At 60.1% G+C, this 23,777-nt stretch overlaps 2 protein-coding genes across 4 annotated transcripts in view; one reads left to right on the forward strand and one right to left on the reverse strand.

Annotated features, from left to right (window-relative positions):
- The window catches only part of PDE4DIP (phosphodiesterase 4D interacting protein), a 30,785-nt gene extending 17,966 nt beyond the window's left edge, over positions 1 to 12,819 (reverse strand). Inside the window, exons 1-13 of one of the 3 annotated variants that reach the window (XM_086753287.1) lie at positions 12,549 to 12,819; positions 12,023 to 12,099; positions 11,212 to 11,335; positions 10,986 to 11,140; positions 10,704 to 10,809; positions 4,682 to 4,801; positions 2,880 to 2,999; positions 2,543 to 2,635; positions 2,214 to 2,429; positions 1,525 to 1,683; positions 1,041 to 1,154; positions 678 to 815; positions 202 to 381 (exon numbers count right to left, since the gene is read on the reverse strand). In XM_086753287.1, the coding sequence (XP_086609413.1) occupies positions 202 to 381; positions 678 to 815; positions 1,041 to 1,154; positions 1,525 to 1,683; positions 2,214 to 2,429; positions 2,543 to 2,635; positions 2,880 to 2,999; positions 4,682 to 4,801; positions 10,704 to 10,809; positions 10,986 to 11,140; positions 11,212 to 11,335; positions 12,023 to 12,099; positions 12,549 to 12,689 (1,743 nt within the window). In that variant the 5' untranslated portion in view covers positions 12,690 to 12,819. Of the gene's footprint in view, positions 1 to 201; positions 382 to 677; positions 816 to 1,040; positions 1,155 to 1,524; positions 1,684 to 2,213; positions 2,430 to 2,542; positions 2,636 to 2,879; positions 3,000 to 4,681; positions 4,802 to 8,342; positions 9,705 to 10,703; positions 10,810 to 10,985; positions 11,141 to 11,211; positions 11,336 to 12,022; positions 12,100 to 12,548 lie in introns of those variants that run through there. The other 2 variants (XM_086753286.1, XM_086753285.1) reach the window with 2 other exon arrangements.
- Positions 12,820 to 19,825: 7,006 nt separating this feature from the next.
- On the forward strand, positions 19,826 to 23,459 carry PHGDH (phosphoglycerate dehydrogenase). The gene is made up of 12 exons (XM_086753288.1): positions 19,826 to 20,048; positions 20,222 to 20,373; positions 20,511 to 20,576; positions 20,661 to 20,715; positions 20,806 to 20,904; positions 21,003 to 21,135; positions 21,226 to 21,374; positions 21,598 to 21,750; positions 21,880 to 22,012; positions 22,314 to 22,441; positions 22,620 to 22,848; positions 23,148 to 23,459. The coding sequence occupies exons 1-12, from the start codon at positions 19,911 to 19,913 to the stop codon at positions 23,300 to 23,302; spliced, it is 1,590 nt and encodes a 529-aa protein (XP_086609414.1). The 5' UTR covers positions 19,826 to 19,910; the 3' UTR covers positions 23,303 to 23,459.
- Positions 23,460 to 23,777: the final 318 nt, after the last annotated feature.

Genomic DNA, 23,777 nt, shown 5'->3' on the forward strand with positions numbered 1-23,777 from the left:
AAAGACATTACTACCTAGCCAAGAGAGCAGTGTCTCAGCAAGCACAGGTATTTACAGGTGCCAAAAGCAGCCAGGTTCCAAAGGACTAGGGACAGATTCACGTGCCCTCCTCAGAGATAGGCAGCCAGGAGACTCTGGTTGGGACCACTCTCTCTGCAGACAAACTAGCAGAAGGCTCAGAAAGCCAAGCTAAGGCCTTACCTCCACTTCCTTGTTCCTGTCATGCAGGCAGGTCTGCAGTTGCTGGATGATCCCCTCCTGCTCCTTCTGCTGGCTGCAGGATTTGGCCTCAATCTCCTCCTTGAGCCAGCGGAGGTTTTGGCAGGTTGCTGAGACCTGCTCTAGTTCCAAGGTTTTGGCTTTCAGGAGGCTCTCCAGGCTCTGGAGACAACAACAGAAGCAGCTCAACCAGGGATAGAGACTTTATCCTGAACTAAGCAGAACTGGAAATACCAGCCTCGCGTGCTAGCGGAGCATATAGATTCACCTCTGTCCTCTCCAGTCACCACACTCACCTCTACACCCAACCCAGAAACTTGCCCTGCACGCAGGGCCAGAGGAAGGCCAATACCCTGCAGCTGCTCTCTCCAGCAACACCCAGAGCATTCATGGGAAGGTTTGTCTAGCACCACACCACAGCCAGGCTGGACTCCGCATGCCCAGATACAAGGACTCACATGAATGGTGGCCTCGTTGCTGGACAGGACGTTGTGCAGTCTCTCCAGATCACTTCCACGCTCCCTTATTGAGAGACGGAGCTGTTGCAGCTCTTGCTCCTTCTTTTCCAGGGCACAGAACTTCTCATCTACTGCTCGCTAAGGTGAGAGAGGGTGATTGCTCAGGATGGGCCCTGCAGCCCACCACTCAACTGTGTGGGGAATCTCGGCTCTCCCTTTCAGAGGGCTCCTCTGGAAGGCTGAGCCATGAAGAGCATGTAGAAGACATGGTCACCCCTGGGGTCAGCCTGGGGCTGCACCACTGATGGTAGCCCAAAAGCTGAACCTCAGGGAAAACAGATATCACCAACAGACTCTGCTCACCTCCAGAGCAGCATCTCTGTCACTGACTCGCTGCTGCAGTTTCTCCAACATGGCATTCATGGCTGCAGGGCTCTTGTCCAAGCTTTGCTGGCACTGCAGGAGCTCCCTCGATTCCTAGAGGTCACAGGCACACATCCCTAGTATAACTGTCAGTCCAGAAACCCCCCAGAGAGCAGCTCAGGAGAATCAGGGCTAACTACCTCCACTCTACACTTGCTCTACCTCCCACATTAAAGGGTGAAAGAACCCCAGCGTGAGGCTGGTTGACAAGCACCTGCCAGGGCTCACCAGACACTGCTGTGGGCTGAGGTACTCAGATACCTGTGCCTTCTTCCTCATCTTGGAAGCCCAGAAGCCTCTCTTTCCTTCCCTTCTTCAAAGGGCACGTGTGAAAGCTACAGACTGACTTCTGCATTGTCAGATACCAAAGGAGGAGCCCGAGCCCTGGCTAGTTATGCTCAACTTGAATCTTCCTGCATCTCACCTGCAGAAGCTGTTCCTTGCGAGCCAGATGCTGACTCAAACGTTGAACTCTCTCCTCCTGGGCCTGCAGTTCACGGCATTTCTCCCACTCCACAGTCTGGAGCTGCTGAGCCTTGTCCTGCAGCTCTGTCTGCAGCTGCTGTACTACAGCACGCAGCTCCTGTGAGGGAAAAGAACATACCTTGGCAGTCAGTCCTCAACAGACCTGTAAACAGCAGGCCGATCTGAAGAAGCCAAGAACAACAAGGGCTACAGGAACAGCCAAAAACGCTCTGCAATATTACTGCTTTCACATCTCAAGATGCACTTCCACGGTGATGAAGTTTGAATTTACTTCATTTCCATCCATCCACCTAACCTCCTCACTCTGGCCACAGGCAGAGCTTTACAGTCAATCACAGCTAACCCGTGCAGGAGTGGACATTAACTTTGTAACATCGCAAAATGAGATGAGACATTTGCACCAGCCCAAGACATACAAGTGACAACATACCCACTATCAAGTGTCTTTGCTGATTCTAAATCCTCAGATATGAAGCTAAGGAGGCTGGAGAATTCTCTCTGCCACATGTGACAAGAGTGCCCAGACTGGCGTAGGCAGAAATTATGAACAAGAGTGGAATACTGACTACATCAGTGCTTCTTAAGTCACGTAAACTCAGAGACTTCCAGGCTAAGTGCTCGTCATACCTGGTTGTGTTTCCAGGTTGCCTCTTTCTGCTGCTCTTCCTCATGCACCATGGTCTCTAGGAGTTGGGTTGCTCTCCTGGCTTCAGCCAGTTGATGCTCTTTCTGGCGCTGAGCTCTTTTCAGTTTTTGCACCTCCAGCTTGGTGCAGAAAAGCATGTTTTGAAGATCCAGCAGTGACATTTGCTGCTCCTCGGATGAGAGTGGGCTCTCTGACATCTAACAAGAGTGGGAAGCAGAGAAACTCAGAGATTCACTTCATAAGAGGGATTTAAAAATCAGGATCCCTGCAGAACAAAACCTGATGTACTTGAGGTTTTCCAGGGACATACCTGCAATTGTCCCAGGTGGTTTCTGTGTAACATGTCCCGCAGCTTGGCCATTGTCTCATTCTGCCCTTCAATGATATGGTACAGCTCTTCTGTCTACAAGTCAAAGGACAGGAAGCCCAGTCATTGGCAAACCAAGCACAAACACTCCCATCCCAAGCCTCCAGCATGGATAATGACACGTTAGCATTGCACAAAAGTAAGAGCTTTACAAGAAATAATTTAATGAGATCCAGGATGCCTAGCAATCGCTTAAGCATTCATTTTCAGTCGCTGCCTACAGGGCTAGCACACTTTCCTGTTTCGGTGAGCACCACTCCCCTCCACTCAGAACTATTACCTTACTCTCTTTGCTCTTCAGGGCCTCGTTCAGGCTTTGGATTGTATGATCTTGCCTCTGCGATGTTTCTTGGGCAGATTTTAATTCAAAATTCAATTCATTCAGTTTTTCCTGTAACAACTGAAGACAGAAATACGTTGGTTTTTTAATCCTGCCTAATGCTCTACATAAAACACCCTTAGGCTCCAGACAGCCCAGGTATTCACCACATCAAGATCAAGGTGGCTCCCTCTGGAGTCTGTAAATACTGTCAGAGCTGGGTGGAGACCAGTGCGTAAACACAAGGCGTTCAGTCCCTCCACAGGACTGTTCCAGTGCTTCTGGTCCCTCCAACACAGCCTCCACATGCAAGAGGGAGATTCTAAGGCTTGAGTTCACATATCATACTGCCTCCCACATACTCCAGGAGAGTCTTGCTCAGACTACCCAACAGCCTTCCCAGTTTCTATCATTTGTTTCTGTTGCCTTAAGAGGAAAGGGGCTGCTTCAGCCCAAAAACCTGGAAAAAATCAACATGGAGAATCTACACATTCTAAAAACTATCTCCTTTGCTTCTGAGGTCCTCCACACATCGCAGCTGCCCCTTTACAATCTTCCAGCCCCTTCTCTTACTGTCTCCTTTGAATACCCAGGCACTCTTGCAGCAACTGCTGGTCTAGGTAATTCTACATTTGATCAGCTCAGTGGCTCATTTAGCCTCAAGTTCTGGCTTCAGCACAACAGAGTCTAGCCAGCGCCAGCATGCCAACAGCACGGCTGCAAAGCAAAGGGGAACATCTTGCTAGTCCCCATGGCTGGTTTACAACCTGAGAAACTTTTGACTTTTACATTTTCACCCTAAAGAGACTACCATCTCAAACAGTTTTAGGACAGTTCTCTGCTTTCACCATAATGTTCATGACACAGTGCACATTGTGCATTTAAGCAACTGCTTCTTAGCATTTCTAAACATGCCACCTGTTGGTATTCTTAGTCTTGGATGATATGCATCTTCCTCAGAACTTACTCAAGCCTCAATTTCTTAAGGAGTTGGTGCTGCCACATGATTTCTTCTTGTTGCTCGTTAGTTTACACACCTGTCACTTTATCTCTTCTCTAAGAGACACTCCCCCTAAACTGTTTAAACACTTCCAAACGCATTTACTCAGTCCTGAGCCTCTTTATTTTCCTGTCAGCCTTTGTGGTCCAAGCAGCTCCAAGAGCTTACAGCTGTCCCCAGATTTAAATAAATATTCCATCCTGATGGTTTTTTTCCCCCCATTTAATCCCTCTGTTTTCCAGCACGTAAAATTTACCTTAGAGTTCAAGAGCATAACTAAGAACATCAACCCCTTGCAACGTGTTAAATTTGATCTGCTTCAAGACAACTCAGCTGCATGTCTCTTTCCTAAGAAATCTTTTAAATCAAAATTAAAATGGGACCCTCTCTGTGCTGATCTCCCTTACTGCTTGAAAAAGCACTCAAAAGGTGCACCAGCCTCAGCCCACGCAAATCCAAGAGACAGGGAAACAGCCCTGTGCATCTCTCCTTCACCAGCTCCCAGAAGGCTTAGCAGGCAAATGGGAAGTTCTTTCAAAATAATTGTTTGCAAAAATAAATATGGAAAATTTACACAGCACAGCTGCCGAAAAACCTAAATGCCACAAGCTGGCAGACAACAGCACTGAGAATCACATGTCAGCACACGCACCCTTGCTGGAACAGAGGCACAGATGCCTGCCTCTGGCCAGGCTAGGAGGCATTGACCAGTACTAACTACCAGACTCACTAGGCGCTGAGTTTGCTGTTCATGAAGAAATACCTTGTTGGCAGCTTCAAATTGCTGGATTTTGCCCTGCAGCTCTGCAACACACAAATCAGACATGTGGTCCCCTGCTGCAGGGTCACTTGGAGCTGGCTTCTGACGTCCATCCTGCAGATTCTGAAAAAAAGGGAGAGAAATGGCTTAAATCTTGCACTGGCTTCTATTCAGTTGTCAGCTCTCATAGACCTGGCAGCATGGACTCAAATATGCCCCACAGGGCTTTTCTAACGGTCTCTGAGACATCAGGCTGCCCATGTCTCACTTCACCTGGGTGGCAGGCTGGCACCCGGCAGCTCTCTGCCTCACCCGAGGCTCTGGTTGGGCTCCCTGTCTCTCCTCACTCCCTTACTGTGAACCCAGCAGCCTGTCTGGCTCTAACCACTGTCTGCAGGCTGACGACAGATCTGCTCCCCACACCCAAGCCACATCCCGCAAACTCTTCCTCCTTCCTATGTGCCCTGCTGGCAGTTTCAGAATAAAGCCAGCACTGAACTGAACTCCTCCCCATGTTCTGCCAAGCTTCTCCATCTTAATCAAGCCCACAACCTTCAATGCTTTCCACCAGCTACCCTCCTGCCATGACCTGGGAGTCGCTCCCTGCTCCAAACCCCTCCGCTTGTGATTCTCTGGGCTCTCTTGCACAGCTCCCCATGCTCCAGCAGCCACACCGTGTGCGATTCCCTGCATCTCCACAAGCCATAACAAATTCAATGCTACAGCTGAGACTTTTTTTCTTGTCACATACCCCTTTATTGAGAATGGAAACAGCCTACTTTCTGACACGTGGCCTGCCAGACCCTGCTGGCTGAGTGCACACTAATCCCTTGTCATCCCTTCTTACTCTTGTGCTACCTCCTGCCCAGTGAGCTGTTAACTCCTGAGAACAGCATCCAAACCCAGCCACCCACCACAGACCTCACAGGACTCGTTAGGTACTCCTGAACATCATCAGCAATACGACATCAATTATACTGGTGTCTGCTTTAAGTGGGAGCCCTGGCGAGCGCAGGGTTGCAGTGCAGAGGCTACGAGAACATCCCAGAGCTTTTCAGAGCACATACAGCAGCACCAGCTCCAGGCAGCACAGCACAGGGAGAACAACAGCCAACAACAATTAGCCCTGTCAGACTGAATCCTCATCTTCAGCAGCCACAGAAATGCTGTCTCTGGGAAAAACAGGCAGCACAGGGGAGTTCCCCCAGAACCATGCATTGCCTCTCACATACAGAAGCAATGCTTCCCTTTACCCTGATGTTTTGTTAAGATTTTAGTGAAAACTTAAAACAGCCACAGCAAGTAATTTCAAATTTGCCCAGCCAGAAGGATTCGGATTAGACAGGGAGAGCTGCTGGAATGTGTCGCACCGCAGCTATTTTGAAATAAGGTCGGGGGGGGGCGGGGGGGGGGGTGTGGGAGGGGGGTGGTGGGAAACACACCTTCTCTCACAATTGCACATTCAAAGAAAAATAAGCAGAAAGCCATCAGAGAGCTAAGAGCAAGGAGGGGAAAGGCAGAGCCAGCTCCAGAGTCCAAAGTCCCAAAGCCCGAGCTGCCTGCCTCGTGCTTCACCGCAGCCATGTCAGCAGTGCAGCTCCCCAGCGGTTTTTCCTACATCAGCATTTCACTGACAATCTCTCCTCAGTACAGCTCCAGCAACGCCAGCACACACTAACCTAGACAGAACACGTCTTTAAAAACCAATGATAATAATCACAGCACTATCTAAGCCGGCCAAGCTCACATCTGCCCAGAACAGTGGGTAAAAGATCAGCTGTCAGTGAGGCAACGCCTCCCTCCCTGCCAGCCCAGCACCGCAGGCAGCTGCAAGAGTGCATCTGGCAAAGGCTGGGTTTGGTGGCATTTTCCCGAGGCTGCGGTGATGAAGGGGAAGAATTGTTGGTTCAAGAAAACGCCCAAGATCACAGTACCCAAGAAATCACGTGCCCCTGACACCAGATTGCTCTTGGTCATCGGAGCTTATGGCAGTAAATTTAAAGGAGAACTGCAGTTCCCCAAAAGCAATCAAGGAACGCTCATCCTATCAGAAAGGCATTTCTGCACGTGAATCACTGGACAGCAGCACCTGACTTTAAGAAAGAGTGTTGCTTGTACAAAGAGAAAGAAGAGTCATTTATACAACAACCATTTAGCTTACTAGCTGCATCCAGCTTCCCATTTTTGCTGTTAATGCCATCCGAAGGATTAACTGCTCTCCTCCTTCTGCCAGACTCTGCACCGAAGCCTGCAACTGCTGCTGCCGCTGTGGCAAGAAACAGGCAGTAAAAAAATCCCACAGGATGAATCCCTGGCAGGGATGACAGAGGCCGGAGAAACTTCCCTAAGGCAGTTCCAAGAGGAGGATGGCGACATGTGATGCAAAGCCATTAAATGCACCATGCCGATTGCTCCACGTTCTGTTAAGATAAAGCCTATTTTTACGCTGTAAATATATCCCTAGCAGTGAGAATTAGTAGCAAGCAACACACACTACAGGAGCAGCATCAACACCCTCCTTCACATCGTCAGTTGCTGGCTGCCAGCACAATGCCTTTGTGCACCAGATGAAAATTATTTTTTTTTCTATGTTCCTCCCTAGCATCATCCCTTGAGTAGGTTTTAACAGGAAAAGCACACAGCTCTGGGAAACGCCCGAGCAGATGGGACAGCAAGCAGTGCTGGTTGAATAGGAAGAGCAATTCAGCAGAGCCACAGTTGCCATAGTAATAAACAAGCATTTTTCTAATCCCCCGGGCACTAAGGCTGCTAATGGGAATGCAATTAGGTTGACATGGATATTCCTGAATTGAAGCTGACTGAGGTCTTCTATTCATTAAGGAAAGTCGTAAAGGAGTTACAAGTTCAGCTTTTTGACTGCATACTAATGAAGATTTCATTAGAGCCAGCAAAACAGAGGCAATCCGGAGCTACATGAGGACTACCACAAGGCAGATAACAGCATGGGGAAGTCCCGTGAAAGCAGGAGCTTTCATCGCCTCTCAGAAACACCTGCCATTAACCGATGAATCTCTTCAAAGGATCAGAAAATAAACCAATTACCTAGAATACCAACCCTAAAGTCATCCTCTGGCACAAATCCACCTGCAAGGAAAACACCTTTTCCTCAGGGCACGCACCACAGATCCCTGCGCGGATCTGCACGTTAGGCAGGTTGGAGGCCTGATCTGCAGAGGCCGGGCTCTGGAGGCAGGCGTACCTGACACTGCACCATTACCCAGGCACAAAGAAAACACATTTGCTGGAAAACACATGCCCAGCAGCTTCAAACACTCCCTTTGGTTGTGGGTAAAAGTCACACTGACAGAGAGAAAGAGAAAGCTGAAGTGAAACTGGTGTTCTCTCTGCAGAAAATTGACAAAGCACACAAAGAGCTTAGACCCATCTCGCAGGCTGCATTAACAGGGAGAGCTGATGGAGGGGGGGAAGGTTAATTTCCCAGAACACAAGGAGGAAACAGACGACAGGAGAATGACAGACGAGAGAGGCAGCACACCTAAAAAGGACCGAGCTGCCTATTCTTAGCCCTGGGTTCAGCAACACGCGGCTATCTGTATTATCTCAGCACAGAAGAATCTCTAGTGGGCTCAGTGTTGGGCTGCAGGGACGCTGCTCAACCGAACAGCAGCACAATGACCTCTACCTGTACCCGCAGTGGCATATAATCCTCACAGACGTCGTCCCACAGCTCCTGCAGCTCAGAAATCTCCAGGGAAAGACCCAAAGGAGCTCTGGAAAAGGATTTTCTCTCTGCATTGAGGAAGGCAGAACTAGCACACACTAAGCCAGCAGAAGTGCTGCTGCCATCTGCCAAGTCACGGCTGAGCTTGGGAGGGGGCAAGCTGGACTTCACAGGAATAGGTAGCCTGCTGCCTCGGGGGCTCTGAAGGGGTTTGTAGTCCAAAGCCTTGATCAAACTGAGGGCTAGCTCCAGCCTGTTCCCGCTCAGCGAAGAGTTAGGGGTCATGCGGTCATCTGAGAAATCGTCGTATTTCCCATTCCCTTTCACCCCCTTATCTGCATCTTCATCCTTCTGCTGCGGAGGGCTTGTCTCCACGGTCGTGTCCAGGGACTCAACAGAGGAGGCAGGTGTGCCTTCCTCCATGCTCTCCCCATCCACAGGCCCTCTGGTGCTGGCAGACTCCGCCACGTCGCACCCAGATGACTCCTCATTGCCCATGCTGGCTGACCATCGGCTGGACAGCCCACAGGAGATGCTTCTGGCTACCTTTCGCGGTACTTTGCAAATCGCTTCATAGTCAGCATCGGCCACCCGCAGCGCGGCACAGCCGCGGCAGCGCCGCGGGCGGTTACTCGCTCCCTCTGAAGCGTGGCAGCTGTGTGGCTCCAAGCTGTGCTCTTCTTGATCCATCCAATATTCATACCCAGAATAAGCAAAGTCCTCCTGAAGGAGGGCAGCGTACCGTACATCAGGCAGGTTAGAAAGGTCCACAGTCCCATCCCCTACTCTGTCATCTGTGCTAGAGTCTTCGTTGTTCCTGCGGTACATGCTTGCAATGCAGAACTTGAGGCGGTCTTTCTCCAGCAGCAGTTTCTGCAGGCGCTCGATGGAGAGGGCTTCGATGCGTGCGATGACGGTGTCGAACCTGTAGATGCGGTCCAGCATGAAGGCACACTTGCCGCAAGCGAACTCGGATTTGCCATCCCGGCACAGCTCCCTGCCCAGGACGTGGGAGAGCAGCACCTGGAGGTTCAGCTTGGCCGCCGTGTGGAAGATCCATCGCCGCTGGTTGCCGCACAGCTCCCGGGCGCAGATCCGGCAGGTTTCCTTCATCCTCCCTCCCGAGCAGCACCCAAACCTACTTCTCAAGAGACCTTCCTGAGGCCTCTACTGCTCACTCGATGCAACTCCCAAGAGGTTCCCTTAAGCCCCAAGCCCACTGGCACTTCTCACCCCACCAATCTCCCCCTTTTTAGGGGGTGACACGCTGGGACTTCTGATGCTACAGAAAGATCCCACCCTACACTATCTCCTTCACATCTCAGCACAGCCACACCAGGGCTGACTCCCTCTCCTGGCACACCTCCCCAGTGCCCCCCTCCCCACCTTCGCTGCCCTCCTCTCCTCGCAGGCCCCCCCCCCCCACCTCTCCGAGGCGGCCCCCTCCCTCCTCACTGCCCCCCTTCCCCGGGGCTGCTCCCCCTTCTGCCCCCTCCGCTCCGCCTCCCCCCCGCCGCCGCCGCCGAGGATGCTCCTGCCACGGCGGCGCCCGGCTTCTGGCTCAGATTTCAAGATGGCGGCGGACGGCAGCCCGCCTCCACGCGTGCGTGATGGCCGCGGCGCCTGCCGGGATTTGTAGTCACCACGCCCGGATGTTACGCATGCGCAGTGGCTGCCCGCGATCCACGGAGGGCACGCGTGGGGCTGGCACGGGCAGAGACAGTGACATGGCCAGAGCCAGGGCCCGGCCCCAGTCCCAGCGCCCTCCACTAGTGCCTGTACCCAGTGCCCAACCCAATATCGATTCCAGGTCCCCACCCCAGTGCCATGTCCCAGTCCCAGTGCCTGGGGGGGGTGGCATGTCCCCACAGCACGAGGCCACCTGCACCCACACCCCGTGCCACTCGACGGGACGGTTCATGGACTGACAGCCCATGGCTGCTGGGGACAATGCTGTGCCACCAAGGCGCAGCACAACCAGGGCTGTGCAGCTGCCGGGAACGCGCTACTCTGATCCCTCACAGCCCCAAAATCCCGCCTGGCACCATGCCGGGCTGACGAGGGTATTTTAAGATCTGGGATTTAAATGGCAGATGGGTGCAGGTGGCACCGATACCCGCAGAAGGACTGCTCAGGCCAGTGGCCTCACCCCTGACACCGCGTCCTCCTGGTACCCCTGCCTCACCGGCATCGCGGGGCACAGACGTGCAAATGCCCGATGCTGCCGGGGGGACAGGGATGACAGTGACCAGCCGAGCCCTCGGGTGGAGGTGCTCCTCCCCAGGGTACCGAGCTGGGGTCCCCCCGTGCCTGCGCACCCACCTGCCCCACCACGGCTGGGGGCTCCTCCGGGCTGCGCTTCTCATCCAACAGTGTCTCCACAAGCCGTTTGCTGGCGGCCAGCTCCCGGGTCAGCTCTTCGATCCTCCTGCAAGGGAGGGAAGGGTGGGGGACACTCAGCATGGTTCTCTCCCCAACAGCCAGTTCTCTCCACTCCCCTGGCTGCCCACAGCCCCCCAGTCCCGCACAGCAGCAGCCCCTTGGTTGCTGCCCCCCGCAAGGGCCAGGCTGGCAGCACAGAGGGGACAGGGCCTGGGCACCCACCTCTGGGCCATGGCATTGCAGCCGTCATCACTCCTGTCCTCCTCCTTTGTCCTCGCAGCTTCCTTCAGCTTCCCCGCCAGTTCCCGGCACCGCTCCGCCTCGGCTCTGGCCAGCGCCGTGGCCTGCTCGGCCTCACTCCGTGCCAGCCTGGCCTCCTGCGTGGCAGTGGGGTGAGCCTCCAGGCACTGGCCACCCCCACCCCGGTCCCCACCACCCCTGGGCTCACCTCCTGCAGGAGCTGGATCTTGTTCTCCAGGAGCTCGTAGACATGCTCCGACTCCCGCTGACGCTCCTCATACTGCTGCCGGAGTGCTGCCTGGCTGCGAGTTGTCTCGTTCTCCGCGGCCACCCTGCATGGCACGGCACGGCACGGCACGGCATGGCACAGCATGGCATGGCACAGCACAGCACGGCACAATGTGGCACAACGTCGCATGGCATCTTACAATATGACATGGCATGGCACTGCACAGCATGGCATAGAACGGCACAGCACAGCATGGCCTCCTTTCGCAAAAGCTCCCACCTCAAACCGGCTGGGCTGGGTGAGCTGTGCCACCCCGGTGGCCCCAGCCCAGCTTCCCCTCGCCATGGATGGCATTTCCACAGGACCCCCGGGCAAGGCGTACTGTAACCTCCGAGCGCTGCTGCCGTGTGGACGCAGCTCCTCCGGCTCTGCCAGGTTGTGCTCAGGCTCTGACCCACCAAAGCCATCCCCGCACGCTCCCAAAACTGGGGGCTTCCCAGCTGCCGTGCCCCCAGCCCTGCAGTACCCTGCTGCGGGACACCCTGCGCCATGGCCCTCGGGCACGGCGCTACCCTCCCTTACCAAACACGTGCTGCCCTTTATTTTTGGCTGTAAAAGGAGCACCATGGGTGCCCAGCCGCTTTGCAAACCCCTCCAGCCCTACTGCAAACCTCTCCACTGCCCGCAGCGGGCGGGCTGCAGGCAGACACCCCCAGTCCCCGTGCCCACCCAAGTGCTGCCTGGGTGCCACGTCCACCCCGGGGCGAGGGGCTTGGCTGGCCCCGCTCACCATGTCTTGTCCAGGGCTTGTTGCTTCTCTTGCAGCTCCCGCTTCAGGCTCTCCACCTCCACCTTCAGCTCAATGTTCTGCGGGGTGGGAGGGAGGTGGGTAGGATGCCCCTCATGCCTGCCCAGACCCCCTCCAGCACTGCTCGCCCACAGGAACACCTCGAAGGTAGTGTGGGGGTCTCCCACCCCACGCCAGGTACACTCCTGGCACCAAGCGCCGTGGGTGATATTTCAGCCCGCCGGTGCTGGGGCAGGGTGTACCCGCTCCCATCTGCACCCAAACAGGCACTGCAGCCCACCCGGGCACCCCACTGGGCTGGGGACACCCTCCCTGTCCCTCTCCCCACTACTGTCAAAGGCAGTGAGGGGCAAACTCCCGTACAGGGGGTCCCCCAGCCCCAGTGCTGTGCCCAATGCCCTTCCTGGCATTCCGACCAGCTGTGTTCCCCTTGGCACCATCCCCTCCGGGCAAAAGGGGGGCATCGGAGGGAACCCTCGTTAGGTACCCATCCCCCCCAGGGGCTCACCCGCCGGTAGACATCATCCCGGCTGTCCTCGCCTTTCTGCTGGACGCGCTCCTCCAGAAAGTAGATGCGCAGCTTGAGGCTGAAGTTCTCCTTCTTGAGGTCATTGAGGTGCTGGGAGAGCGTGCGGTACCCATTAGCCATGGCCAGCGCTCCATGGAGGGGGGCATCCCGGCACCCCTCACATGGCGCTGCCGGGGACACAGCCCAGGGTCCCTGCCCGCCTGCAGCACCCGCCGCCGGCCCCAACGCGGCCCCTTTCTTTTTTTTTTTCCACCTCCCAGAGCTATTTGAGGAATCGCCGAGCGGGATGGCGTGGACGGGCGGGTGGTGAAACCTGAGCCCCGGCGGCCCCCACGCGCCGCAGCCAGGAGGGCGGCGAGGGGGAGTGCGGTGGCCGGGGGGGCTGACCCCCCTCTCTCCGTCCCACTGCCACCTGCCCCGGGGCCCCCTCCTGCCCTCCACACCCCAATATGTACCCTGCAAGCACGCAGCAGTGCTGGGGAGAGGGGGGGTCCCGGAGGTGCCGTGGGGTTGGTCCTGACACCCCAGGGTCTCACCTGCTCAAAGTCCCGCAGGGTCTGCGTCTGGGCGAGGGGACCCATCTCAAGATCCCGCAGGAGACACGTTTGCACCAAGGGGCCAGGCTGGACCTGAGCACCCGGGGGGCCATGGGACCCCCCTGGCTCAGCCGGCGCAGGGTCCTCGTCGCCCTCACCCCATGACCCGTCTTGGGAAGCTGGGAGGGAGCGAGGGCGAGCGGCAATCAGACGAGGAAAGCGGTTGCTCTGCACACCGCCTGCCTCCGAAATGTCACCGGGGGGGGACGCTGGGACGTCGCGAGCCCCTGGCCATCCCCTGGTGCGAAGCACGCTGCCAGGGACCATCACCCTTGCCGGGGCAAGGGAACAGGGTGTGCGGGGTACAGAGCGGGGCTTTTGGGGTGTCTTACCCGCCATGCAGCTGGCTCCGGGGAGCACGGCCGGCCCGTCACCACTGCTGGGGTCCCTGCCGAGAGGAGCACATGGCCACGTCACCCACGGCATAGGGGGTCCAGCCCCCAGGGTCCAGCCTTGTGCATCCGTGCGGATGCATGGTTGCTGGAGGGGGTGCACAGGGGCACGTGGGTGTCCGTGCACTCGTGGGGGTGCACGTCTGCGCTCCCGCAGCCGGCAGGCATCTTCTCTAAGTGCAGAGACACGAGGCCCTGCAATGGCTGTACCCCCTTAGGGAGCAGTTCAACCCCATTAGCAGCCCTGGCAAGGCCACCTGAGCCCCCACAGCAGCCCCCCGCCACCGCAGGGAGAGGGTCCGGGTGCTGGCAGCGAGCAGAGGTTGCCTAAGGCAGGGCTGGCCCCAGCCACGCTCCAAGGGGCCCCGTGCCTCCGTGCTATCACAGCTCCCCACCGCAGCTGCAATCAGATTTATTTTCAGCTGAGGAGCGTGAGTCATTTCATGATTTGAAAGAAAGAGGAAAAAAAAAAAAAACAACCCACAAATAAAAAAAAAAAAAGGAAAACCAAATCAGAATATTTATTTTCTAAGCTCAGCATGACGGCTGTTCGGTGAGGTCCCATGAGCAGGGGGTGGGCACTCGCCCCCAGCACCACGGTGGGCACAGTGCCCACATGCCCAAGGCTGAGCCCCAACAGCTGGGCAGGGCCAGCGCGTTCCTGTGGCACAGGCCATGCCAGGGGCCCTGGGGCACAGGCCCCGGAGCCGGGCACACCACACCAGCACATCATAGGCAGGGGACACAGCACTTCCCGCCTGGGAGGGAGCGGGAGGAGGCAGCCACGGCCCCTGTGGCAACAACCCATCACAAGGGGAAACTGAGGCACGATGGCTGTAGACACGCCAGCACTGGCCGGGCACCGTAACCAGCATGATACTCATAAGTAGGGAACCCAGAGGTGTGGTACCCAGAGGCACGGTGCCCGGAGGCATGAGACCCAGAGGCACAATACCCGGAGGCACCCAGAGGTACGCTAACCAGAAGCATGACACCTGAGGAGACCCCATACCCAGAGGCACAATATCCAAGGAGGCATGATCTCTGGAGGTGTGACATCCCAGGAGGACTGATAGCCAGGGGTGCGATATCCAGAGAGAAAACATCCAAGGAGCTTGGATGTTGCAATACTCAGACTCAGGATGCACAAGAATTCACAATACCCAAGGAAGCACAGTACCCAGCGGCATGATACCCCAAGGCATGACATTCCAGGAGGCGAAATGTCCCAAGAAGCAGGATACACAGTGACATGGCATGCAAGGAGGCACGACACCCAGAAGCAAAATACCCAGAGAAGCAAAAATCAAGGGGCATGACAACCAAACGCCTGGTACCTGAGGAGACACGATGCCCGGAGACACAATACCCATGGGGACACAGCGCAACACTCAAGGAGGTGCAATACCGAAAGAGGCACAACACCTGAGGAGACGCCACATCTGGAGAGGTGACACCCAGACGGAAGGGTGACCAACCCCTGCACTGCAACCCCATGGGGGCTCCTTGGAGCCAGGCCATGGAGATGCTGGGGCCAGCAGGAGCCCCGGGCTCCGCCGGCTGGGCTGGCTGGGGGCTCCCCGCTCCCCGTCCGTGTGCCCAACACTGGGAATTTGTTTGCTGCGAAGGGGAGGCCACCGCAGTGCTGCCAGGGCTGCAGGAGGACAAGAGCCCTTTCATGCCGGCCGTGCCACCCCAGGGTGCGGAGCAGAGCCGCTGGCACAGCACAGAGCCAGAGGAGGGGCACAGCCCCAGAGCCCCCCACCTGCTGGGCAGCACTTCCCACCTCGGGTACCTTCAGGTCCTGGCATGAGGGGTGCCACGCGGCCCTGACTCAGAGTGCCCGCTGACTCACAGCATCTCTGCGGCATCGCACCAGGGTCACCACGGCTGCTTGCCGGCACCGGCATTCCGGGGTGCCGCCAGGGAGAGGGGAGAGCGCAGGGGTGGCTGCCAGGGCCACGGCACGTGGGCTGCGTGAGGGCGGCCGCTGCCCCACGGGAGAGCATCCCCACGGCACCGCTCAGCGCACCGCGACGGCAACTCACCTCCTGCTGCTGCCAGTTCCCTTCCTGCGGACGGACGGACCGGAGGGATGGCCGGAGGGATGGATGGCAGCCCCTAGACCCACGCTCAGCCACAGCCACTCTGGGTGCCAGTGACTGTCGCCGGGCTTGCCGGTGGGCCGTGGCGGGGGCCGAACGAGGCCAGGGCGAGCGCGGCTGCTCAGTGCCGGAGACGGGATGCCGAGCGTGGCACAGCCTGGCTCCCCAGTGACTCGTCGGCACAAATGTTTCAGCAGGGGCTGAGTGCATCCAGGGGAGGGGAGGTGGAGCCGGGGACAGTCGGCCACGACTGCAGCAGCCGCCTGCGCGCCCTGGGCGTGTGTGTACGGCACACGGCACGGCCGACTGCTGACAGCCCACACACAACGTCTCCATTGAGGATGGCGAGATGGGGGGAGCCAGGGGCCGGTGTTACCCACACCTCTGGCAAGGATTGCTCCCAGCGCTGCACTGCGCACGTGGCAGCCGGCATGGCTCGCAGGGCCTGGCAACCCTGGCCAGATACCGGGATAAACGGTCTGGCTGGTGGCTCAGGCTGGAATTGGGGATGGATGGAGCCAAGGGAAGGATGCGAACGTGGCTGGGCAGATGAGGTGAGCCAAGCATCCCACACTGGCACCCCGAACCACAGCTGTTCCCCCAGGACCACCCTTGGCCCAGCGCCTCCCAGCAAACCCCACCTGCCCAGTGCCCAAAGGAGAGCCCTACGCTGGTGCCGGTGCAAGCCCAGCCCCACAGGACCCTACGGCTCCTCGGCACCCTTTCACTTGGCACAGCATGCACTGCCCTCCCTGCACGGGGCAGCAAACACCCACCCATGTGCCCCCAGTGCCAGGCAAGGGGTCCCCTGTTCCTTGCCTGCACACCAGTAGCTCCCCCAAAATCCCCGCCTGCATGCCCAGCAGCGCTCCTGGGCTGGCCCAGCACAGGGCCCAGCGATCCACCAGCCCGGCTAGAAGCGGGGTGTCCCACAGCCCTGGCACCAGTGTCAACCCGAGGGACTCCAGCAGCGGGAAGGGGACACACACGGCCCACGGGGGCTTGGGACGGGCACTGTCCAGCCCCACGCAGCCCCGAGGGGAGCGCACCCACATCCCGGCCACACTGATGCTGGTTGGTACCCAGGCCTCAACCTGCCGTGACATCACCACAGCCCAGCGTGGGCTCGCGCAGCCCCCACGGGTGTCCCGGGCACACGGCCATCCCGACCCGTATCACCCACGGACACAGGCATCTACGGATGCCGCACACGCTCCTCACCTCCGCCGCGGGGTTCGCATCCTGCCCCGGCCGGGCACCGCGCCGGGCGGCACCGGGCCGGGTACCGGCGGCACCGGGCGGCACCGGGCCGGGTATCGGCAGCACCGGGCGGCACCGGGCGGCACCGGGTCGGGCACCGGGCGATCTCTGCAGGCGCTACCGGGCCGCCCCAGAGTGCGCCGGGGAGGCGGCTCTGCGGCACCGGCCGGCTCCGCCCGCAGCTGCATCCCTCCTCCTCCTCCTCCTCCTCCCTGCCTCCATCCTCCTCCTCCATCCTCCTCCTCCCTGCCTCCATCCTCCCTCCATCCTTCACCCCTCCCTCCATCCTTCCTTCCCACTCCATCCCTCCCTCCCTCCTTCCGTCCACTCGCCGCTCCCTCCCTCTGCCCCCCTCGCTCCCTCTCTCCATCCCCGACTCCATCTCCCCAGCCCCCCAGCCCAGCAGTCGACACAGCCACAGCCATCCCCCCCTCCCCGCGCCCCTCCACCCCTCCACTCCCCCCAGCTCCTCTGCGCTGAGCCCAAACCCTTCCCCACCCTTCAGTCAGGACCAGTCTCTAATTCCTCTCTGCCCACCTCAGTCCTTCACTCAACTTCCCAATCGCCCCCAAACCCCTCAGTTAGCCAAGATGTCCCACAGCATCCCCAACCACCCATCCTCACACCCCAATTACCCCCAGTGGGGTAATCCCCTACCACTCTGGTCTTCCTTAGATGCTCCCATCCCATCCTGACACCCCCAATTCCCCTTGTCACCCCCACAGCCCCATGAGCCCCCCCACAGGGACCCTTCCAGCCCCACAGCACCCTCACTGGCTCTCCAATCTCGCATGACTTCCCAGTCCCCACTGAGACAGACCCCTGTCACCCTCTATCCCCCTGGACCCCACTGTCACTGACCTTCGAGCACCAACCATCCCAACCCAACACCCCCATTTCCCCCCGGCCTTGCCTCTCCTCTCCCACACCCCATCCCAATCCCAGTAGCCCCAGTTCTTTCTGACCGCACCCCCCTCCCCCAAATTGTTTTCCCTGCTTGATCCTCCAGTCCCAGCACCGACCCTGCCCTTTCCCCCAGCCCTATCACCTCTGCAGGGACTGCCCCTCCCAAAATCTCCTCCACCCTGCACCCACAGCCCCTCAGCCAGCTGTCCCCCATGCCCCCCTGCCCCATCTGCCACCAAGCTGAACCCAGCCAGAGGTCAGCAGCGGGGTGCCGTGCCCTCGTAACCCCCTCACTCCATCCCAGTAGTGGCTCATCAACACCCATAGCCCGTGTCCCCCTGCCAGTTTTGGGGTCCCCACCATCCTGTAGGGACCAGATTCAAGTTTCTCCAACTGGCTCCCTCGGTGGGCCAGCAGTAGGGGGACATGTCTGCGCCAGCACCTGCCGTGTCCTGGCAGGCCCCTTGTGAGGGACAGGGTGCTGGGGTGCAGAGATCCCGGGGTGCTGGGGAGCTAGGGTGCTGTGCCTCCAGCACCTTTCCCCAGGAGAGGGCACCAGTTGGCCGGGAAATGCCAGCAAATATGATGCAGTCAGCGGTGGCTTGGCCACTGGTGGCTTTTGCATGAGTGGGTCACAAGCGTGGGAGAGGGGACACGGAGATGTTGGGCAAATCCAGGCTGTGCCGGGACAGGGAGCGGGGAGCACAGACGGCGAGTGGGTGGGTGCCTTGAGCAAGGTCTTAATGGTCAATGGAGGCCGGGGGCTGCTCCAAGGGCTAGCGGGGCTGCGGGGCCATGTCCCGTCCACGGCACATGCCGGCGGCATGGGTGCCCCCAGCCCATGCCACGTGCGAGGCTGCAGGGAGGCAGCCCCGTCCCCGCGTCACGCAGCCCTGCCAAGCGGCCATTCCGGGACCCCACTGCAGATTTCACCAGCTGCTGCCCTTGACCTCGTCTCTCACCCTGTGTCGGCCGTCTTGGACTTTTCCCCGCTCTGGCGTCACGGTTGTTCCCTGGCTGCGGCCACGGTGTACGTAGCACTGGGGTGTAGGTTGTGCCAGGCCGTATCTCACACCGGGGTGTACGCAGTGCTGGGGTGTACGTAGTGCTGGGCTCTCCCACCTTGGCCACGCTGTCCACGGAAAGGGCAGCTGTGCCGGCAGCTGGGGCAGGTCTGCCGCTTGGGCCCTGCTGGGTTTAGTGGCCCCCGGGGGCCACCCCAGGTCCCATGCGGGGCAATTTGGTCCAACCCTTGGGGCACGCACAGCCCAGTTTGGTCCCATGAACAAGGGGATGCCCTCCATCCCTCCCCATCCACCATTTTGGGCTGTGCTCAGCCCCATGGGGTCCCCACGCTGTCCCTTCTCAGCGCTTTTTTCCCCCCATGAGGTCACCGGTCGTGGCCATGGGGCCTCTCGCCCCACAGAGGGCATTTGATGGGTGGCTCCCGTGCACCCCACGTCATTGGGAGCTGGTGGCCAAGGCTGGCCCCGTGCCCACAGCCCCTTATCGGGGGCATTGCTCAACGGCGGGGGCGAGAGCGAGGGCAGGGGCACTGCCATCTCTTTGGGGAACTCCTGTTCCTGGGCAAGCTGGGGGCCCATGGGCTGGGGGCCAGGCTGCTCTCCCAGCCTAGCTTCAGGGCGAGCCACTCGCACCACCGTGAGTGCCGCCATCGTTCCCCTGTGCCGGGGCAGGGAAACTGAGGTGCGTGGGGTGGGGGACACGCTGTCCCCTCGCGCCTCCCGGTTTTGTGTCTCCCCCGGAGCGGGGTCCTACTCCCCTCCCCTCGCTCTGAGGCTGCTGGATGGGACGAGGTGGGGGGCGCTGGCAAATCCCCGGCCCCGCTCCCCTCCGCCTCCCTCCCCACGGGGGCGGAGTGGCGAGGGGGGGGGGTGGAGGGCGGGGAGGGGAAGGGAAAGAGGTGGGATTATGGAGACGGGACCCAATGAGCCCGAAAAACGTACCCCTCTCGCAGCCCTTTTAGCTCTGCGGGCGGGCGGCCGCGGAGCCGGTACCCCCCTCCCGTCCGGTCCCGTCCCGTCGGGTCCCGGTCCCGGTCCCGGTCTCGAACCCGCGGCCATGGCGCTGGGGAAGCTGCAGGAGGTGCTGATCAGCGACAGCCTGGACCCCTGCTGCCGGGAGATCCTGCAGGCCGCCGGCCTCCGGGTGCGGGAGAAACCCGGTCTCAGCAAGGAGGAGCTGCTGCGGGAGATTCGGGTGCGTGGGGTGCGTGGGGGGGGCGGCTGTCTCGGGTGGCATCCCAGCGTGACCGGTCCCCGCCTCCCGTCTGATGCAAGAGCCCAGCGGGTTTCGCACGGTGGGATCCCAGCCCCCCCTCCACCCCACCCGGTCCCACCTGTCGTGTTTATGTCTCCCCACCACCCACTCAGGACTGCGACGGGCTCATCGTCCGCTCGGCCACCAAAGTCACGGCCGACGTGCTGGCGGCAGCGGAGCGGCTGCGGGTGGTGGGCAGAGCGGGCACCGGCGTGGACAATGTCGACGTGGAGGCGGCCACCAGGAAAGGTGTCCTGGTCATGAAGTAAGAGCAGGAGCAGGGGGACACCCTTGCCTGCCCCACTGGGGAGGCCTCAATGGGGTGCCCTCCCTACCCACGGCACCCACCCCTGCTGGCCCCAGAGGGGGACACGCACCAGTGACACCCCTGTCCATCCCCAGTACACCCACTGGGAACAGCCTCAGCGCTGCCGAGCTCACCTGCGGGATGATCCTGTGCTTGGCCAGGTAAGCGTGGGGCAGGACGGGGGGGGGATGGACGTGTGCCCCGCAGCTCCCTGACCCCACACTGACTGCAGCTTTCTCTTGCAGGCAGATCCCACAGGCAGCTGCCTCCATGAAGGAGGGCAAGTGGGACCGTAAGAAGGTAGGAGGCAGACACAGCACCCCAGGGTGGGACAGGACGGCAGTTGCCCACCTGGCGTGCACTCACTCACTCTCCTGCTTCACACCCTAGTACATGGGCATGGAGCTGAACGGGAAGACGCTGGGCGTGCTGGGGCTGGGGCGCATTGGCAGGGAGGTGGCCACTCGCATGCAGGCTTTTGGCATGAAGGTGAGGAGCTGGGGTGGGGGGGGAGTGATGATGGGGAGCGATGGGGAGAGCGGACTCCCCCGGCCCAGCCGCAGGAGCGAGCACCTGCTCTGCCTCAGACCATAGGCTACGACCCCATCATCACCCCCGAAGCCTCGGCCGCCTTCGGCGTGGAGCAGCTGCCGCTGGAGGAGATCTGGCCCTGCTGCGACTTCATCACGGTGCACACGCCGCTGCTGCCCTCCACTATGGGTACGGGTGGGCGTCGGCGCAAGGCGGGGGTTGGAGGGGAGCCAGGGCAACCCCCCACCCTGCTGCTCACAGCGTTCCCTCCCTCGCCAGGGCTGCTGAATGACAGCACCTTCGCCAAGTGTCGCCGCGGCGTGCAGGTGGTGAACTGCGCCCGCGGCGGCATCGTGGATGAGGGCGCGCTGCTGCGGGCGCTGCGCTCGGGACAGTGCGGTGGGGCCGCCCTCGACGTCTTCACGCAGGTGAGTGGGGCCGTGGGGACCCCCCCTCCCCCGATTTTGGCTTCATCCTGGCATCACCCTAACTCTGCCCAAGCCGGGGCAGCTCAGCAAACCCTGCAGGACTGGGACTGGGCACAGCCCTCCCCAGCTTCCCTCCTTACAAGGGGGTAAGGGGGTAAATGCCTTCCTTGGGGCTCCCGGATGGGTGCCGGGGGCTGACAGCAGGATGGGACTGTGTCGACAGGAGCCCCCGAAAGACCGTGACCTGGTCAACCATCCCAATGTCATCTGCTGCCCGCATCTGGGTGCCAGCACACGAGAGGCGCAGAGCCGCTGCGGCAAGGAGATCGCCACACAGATCGTGGACATGGCCACGGGGAAGGGACTGGCTGGCATAGTGAGTCCCTGCGGCAGGCACCTCACCTCCGTGCCTCAGTTTCCCCATCTGTAAAACACGGGGTGCGTTGGGAGCAACCCCGCGTGCTTGCTGGCAGCTTCCCATCGTTCGCCCTGTTCTTCCTCGCAGGTCAACGGGCAGGCTCTCAGCAAGGCGTTCGCACCCCACACCAAGCCCTGGATCACCTTGGCCAAGGCCCTGGGCACGGTGCTGAGCGTGATGGGCAAGCAAGCGCAGGGCAGCGTGCAGGTCTGCACCCTAGGTGAGCCGGGCGGGCTGTGCCCCGTCTTTTGGTGCGGGGACGCTCATGGGCGCAGGGTGCAGGGTGTGTGGGGACCCACTGGGCTGGGTGGATGGGAGAAGGGGTGGACAGGAGGATGGGAGGACAGGGGCATGGCGATAAGAGTGGGAGGATGGATGGGTGGGTGCATGGATGGGTGGGAGGGTGGGAGCAGGGACTGGTGGGATGATGGGTGGGTGGAAGGGCCCACCCCAGGCTGGCTGCTCCGGCACGGTGCTGACCTCTCTGCTGCTGCCCCATCCACCCCGTCCCTGCACCCCAGGGCCATCCCTGCAGGAGGCCGGGAGCTACCTGACGCCCGCCGTGGCTGCGGGCATGCTGGCCGGAGGGGCGCAGAAGGAGGTGACCCTAGTGAATGCCCTGCTGCTGGCCCAGGAGGCCGGGCTGAAGGTGCGTGGACACACGGGGCTCTGCACGGCAGCCTGGTGCACCCACTCCCCCATCCTTCCTGGGGTCGCCCTGTGGGGCCAGAGGGATTCCATGGGGTGTCCTCTGAGGATGTCCCTTACCCACCAGCGCCCTGCCACATGCAGGACCTGGGCGCTGAGCAGCTGTGTCTCTCTGGCAGGTCACCACCACCCATGACAAAGCGGCACCTGAGCCAGACGGCAGTGACGGCTTGCTGCGGGTGTCCCTGCAGGGCACCCCGCGCCGGGTGGCAGGGACGGTGCAGGGCAGAACCCCGGTGCTGCGGGAGCTCAATGGGGCGACCTTCAAGCAGCCGGCCCCACTGGCTGGCCCCCTCCTCATCTACAGAGCCAAAGCCTCCCAGCCCAGCGCGCTGCCCGTGCTCGCCGGTGAGCTCCCCACGTCGGCCCCGAGTCGGGTGTATCGGGGGGGCACCCTGGGGGCACCCAGCATCCACCCCGGAGCTGAGCCCCGGCTGCAGCAGGGAGGGAGCAGATGTTATGTGGAGAGGGATGGGGGGCTTGGGCAGATGGCTGGGGGGCTCGGAGCGAAGGACTCGGGTTGAGGGAAAGAATTGGTGTCATGAACCTTTTGAGGGGTGTTGGGGTGGGCGGACCCCTGCTACCCGTAGGGTGCTGGGGCGGTGGGGTGGCCTGCGGCCCCTCTAACCCCTCTCCTCCTCGCCCAGAGCTGCTGGGGAAGGCGGGGGTCCAGCTCCAGTCCTACCACAGCTCCAGCACTGCAGCGGGGGAGCAGTGGGCCGTCGCGGGGCTCTCTGCTCCCGTGTCCGACCTCGGCGAGCTGAAGCCACGTGTCACGGAGATCTTCCAGCTCCACCTGTAGCCCCCCGACTGCCTGCGAGGACTCTTCCCACAGCCACAGCACCCAGATCCCCCCACCCCGAGCCGGGGGAACATCACACCCTGCCGCCCCTGGCCCCCACACTGGTCTTGGGGTGGCCCAGTGCTCAATAAAGGGTCCAGGAGGAGCGAGTGTGTGACGCCTTGTCTGTGCGGTCTCCTGTCCCCGACCCCAAAGCTCCACCGGCCTCTGTCCCTCCTGCCCACCCCTCCTTAGCCCTGCTGCTGTTTGTTCAAGGGTGCAAAGGTCTCCACAGCTTCTCTGGCCCTACCGAGGTCCCGTCTGGCCATGATCCCGTGCCGGGGCACAGCCCAGAGAGCAGGCAGCGCTCCAAGGGGGGCTGAGCCCTCCCGTGAGCCCCCGCGCCACCTGCCCCCCACATTTTCCTATCGGGATGTTTCCATTTACCCCCGTCACGGGGAAAATGGTGTCTTACCAGCCCCAAACTGGAAACTGG

Source organism: Chlamydotis macqueenii, chromosome 8, assembly GCF_036417535.1.
Source record: "Chlamydotis macqueenii isolate bChlMac1 chromosome 8, bChlMac1.mat, whole genome shotgun sequence".
Taxonomy (NCBI): domain Eukaryota; kingdom Metazoa; phylum Chordata; class Aves; order Otidiformes; family Otididae; genus Chlamydotis; species Chlamydotis macqueenii.

Excerpts from the sequence above, each read along its gene's own strand:
- PHGDH (XM_086753288.1), top strand. The coding sequence starts at position 19,911 with ATGGCGCTGGGGAAGCTGCAGGAGGTGCTGATCAGCGACAGCCTGGAC. Across the intron at positions 20,905-21,002 it reads TGCAGGCTTTTGGCATGAAG|ACCATAGGCTACGACCCCAT; the intron begins GTGAGGAGCTGG and ends GCTCTGCCTCAG. Across the intron at positions 21,375-21,597 it reads CCCTCGACGTCTTCACGCAG|GAGCCCCCGAAAGACCGTGA; the intron begins GTGAGTGGGGCC and ends CTGTGTCGACAG.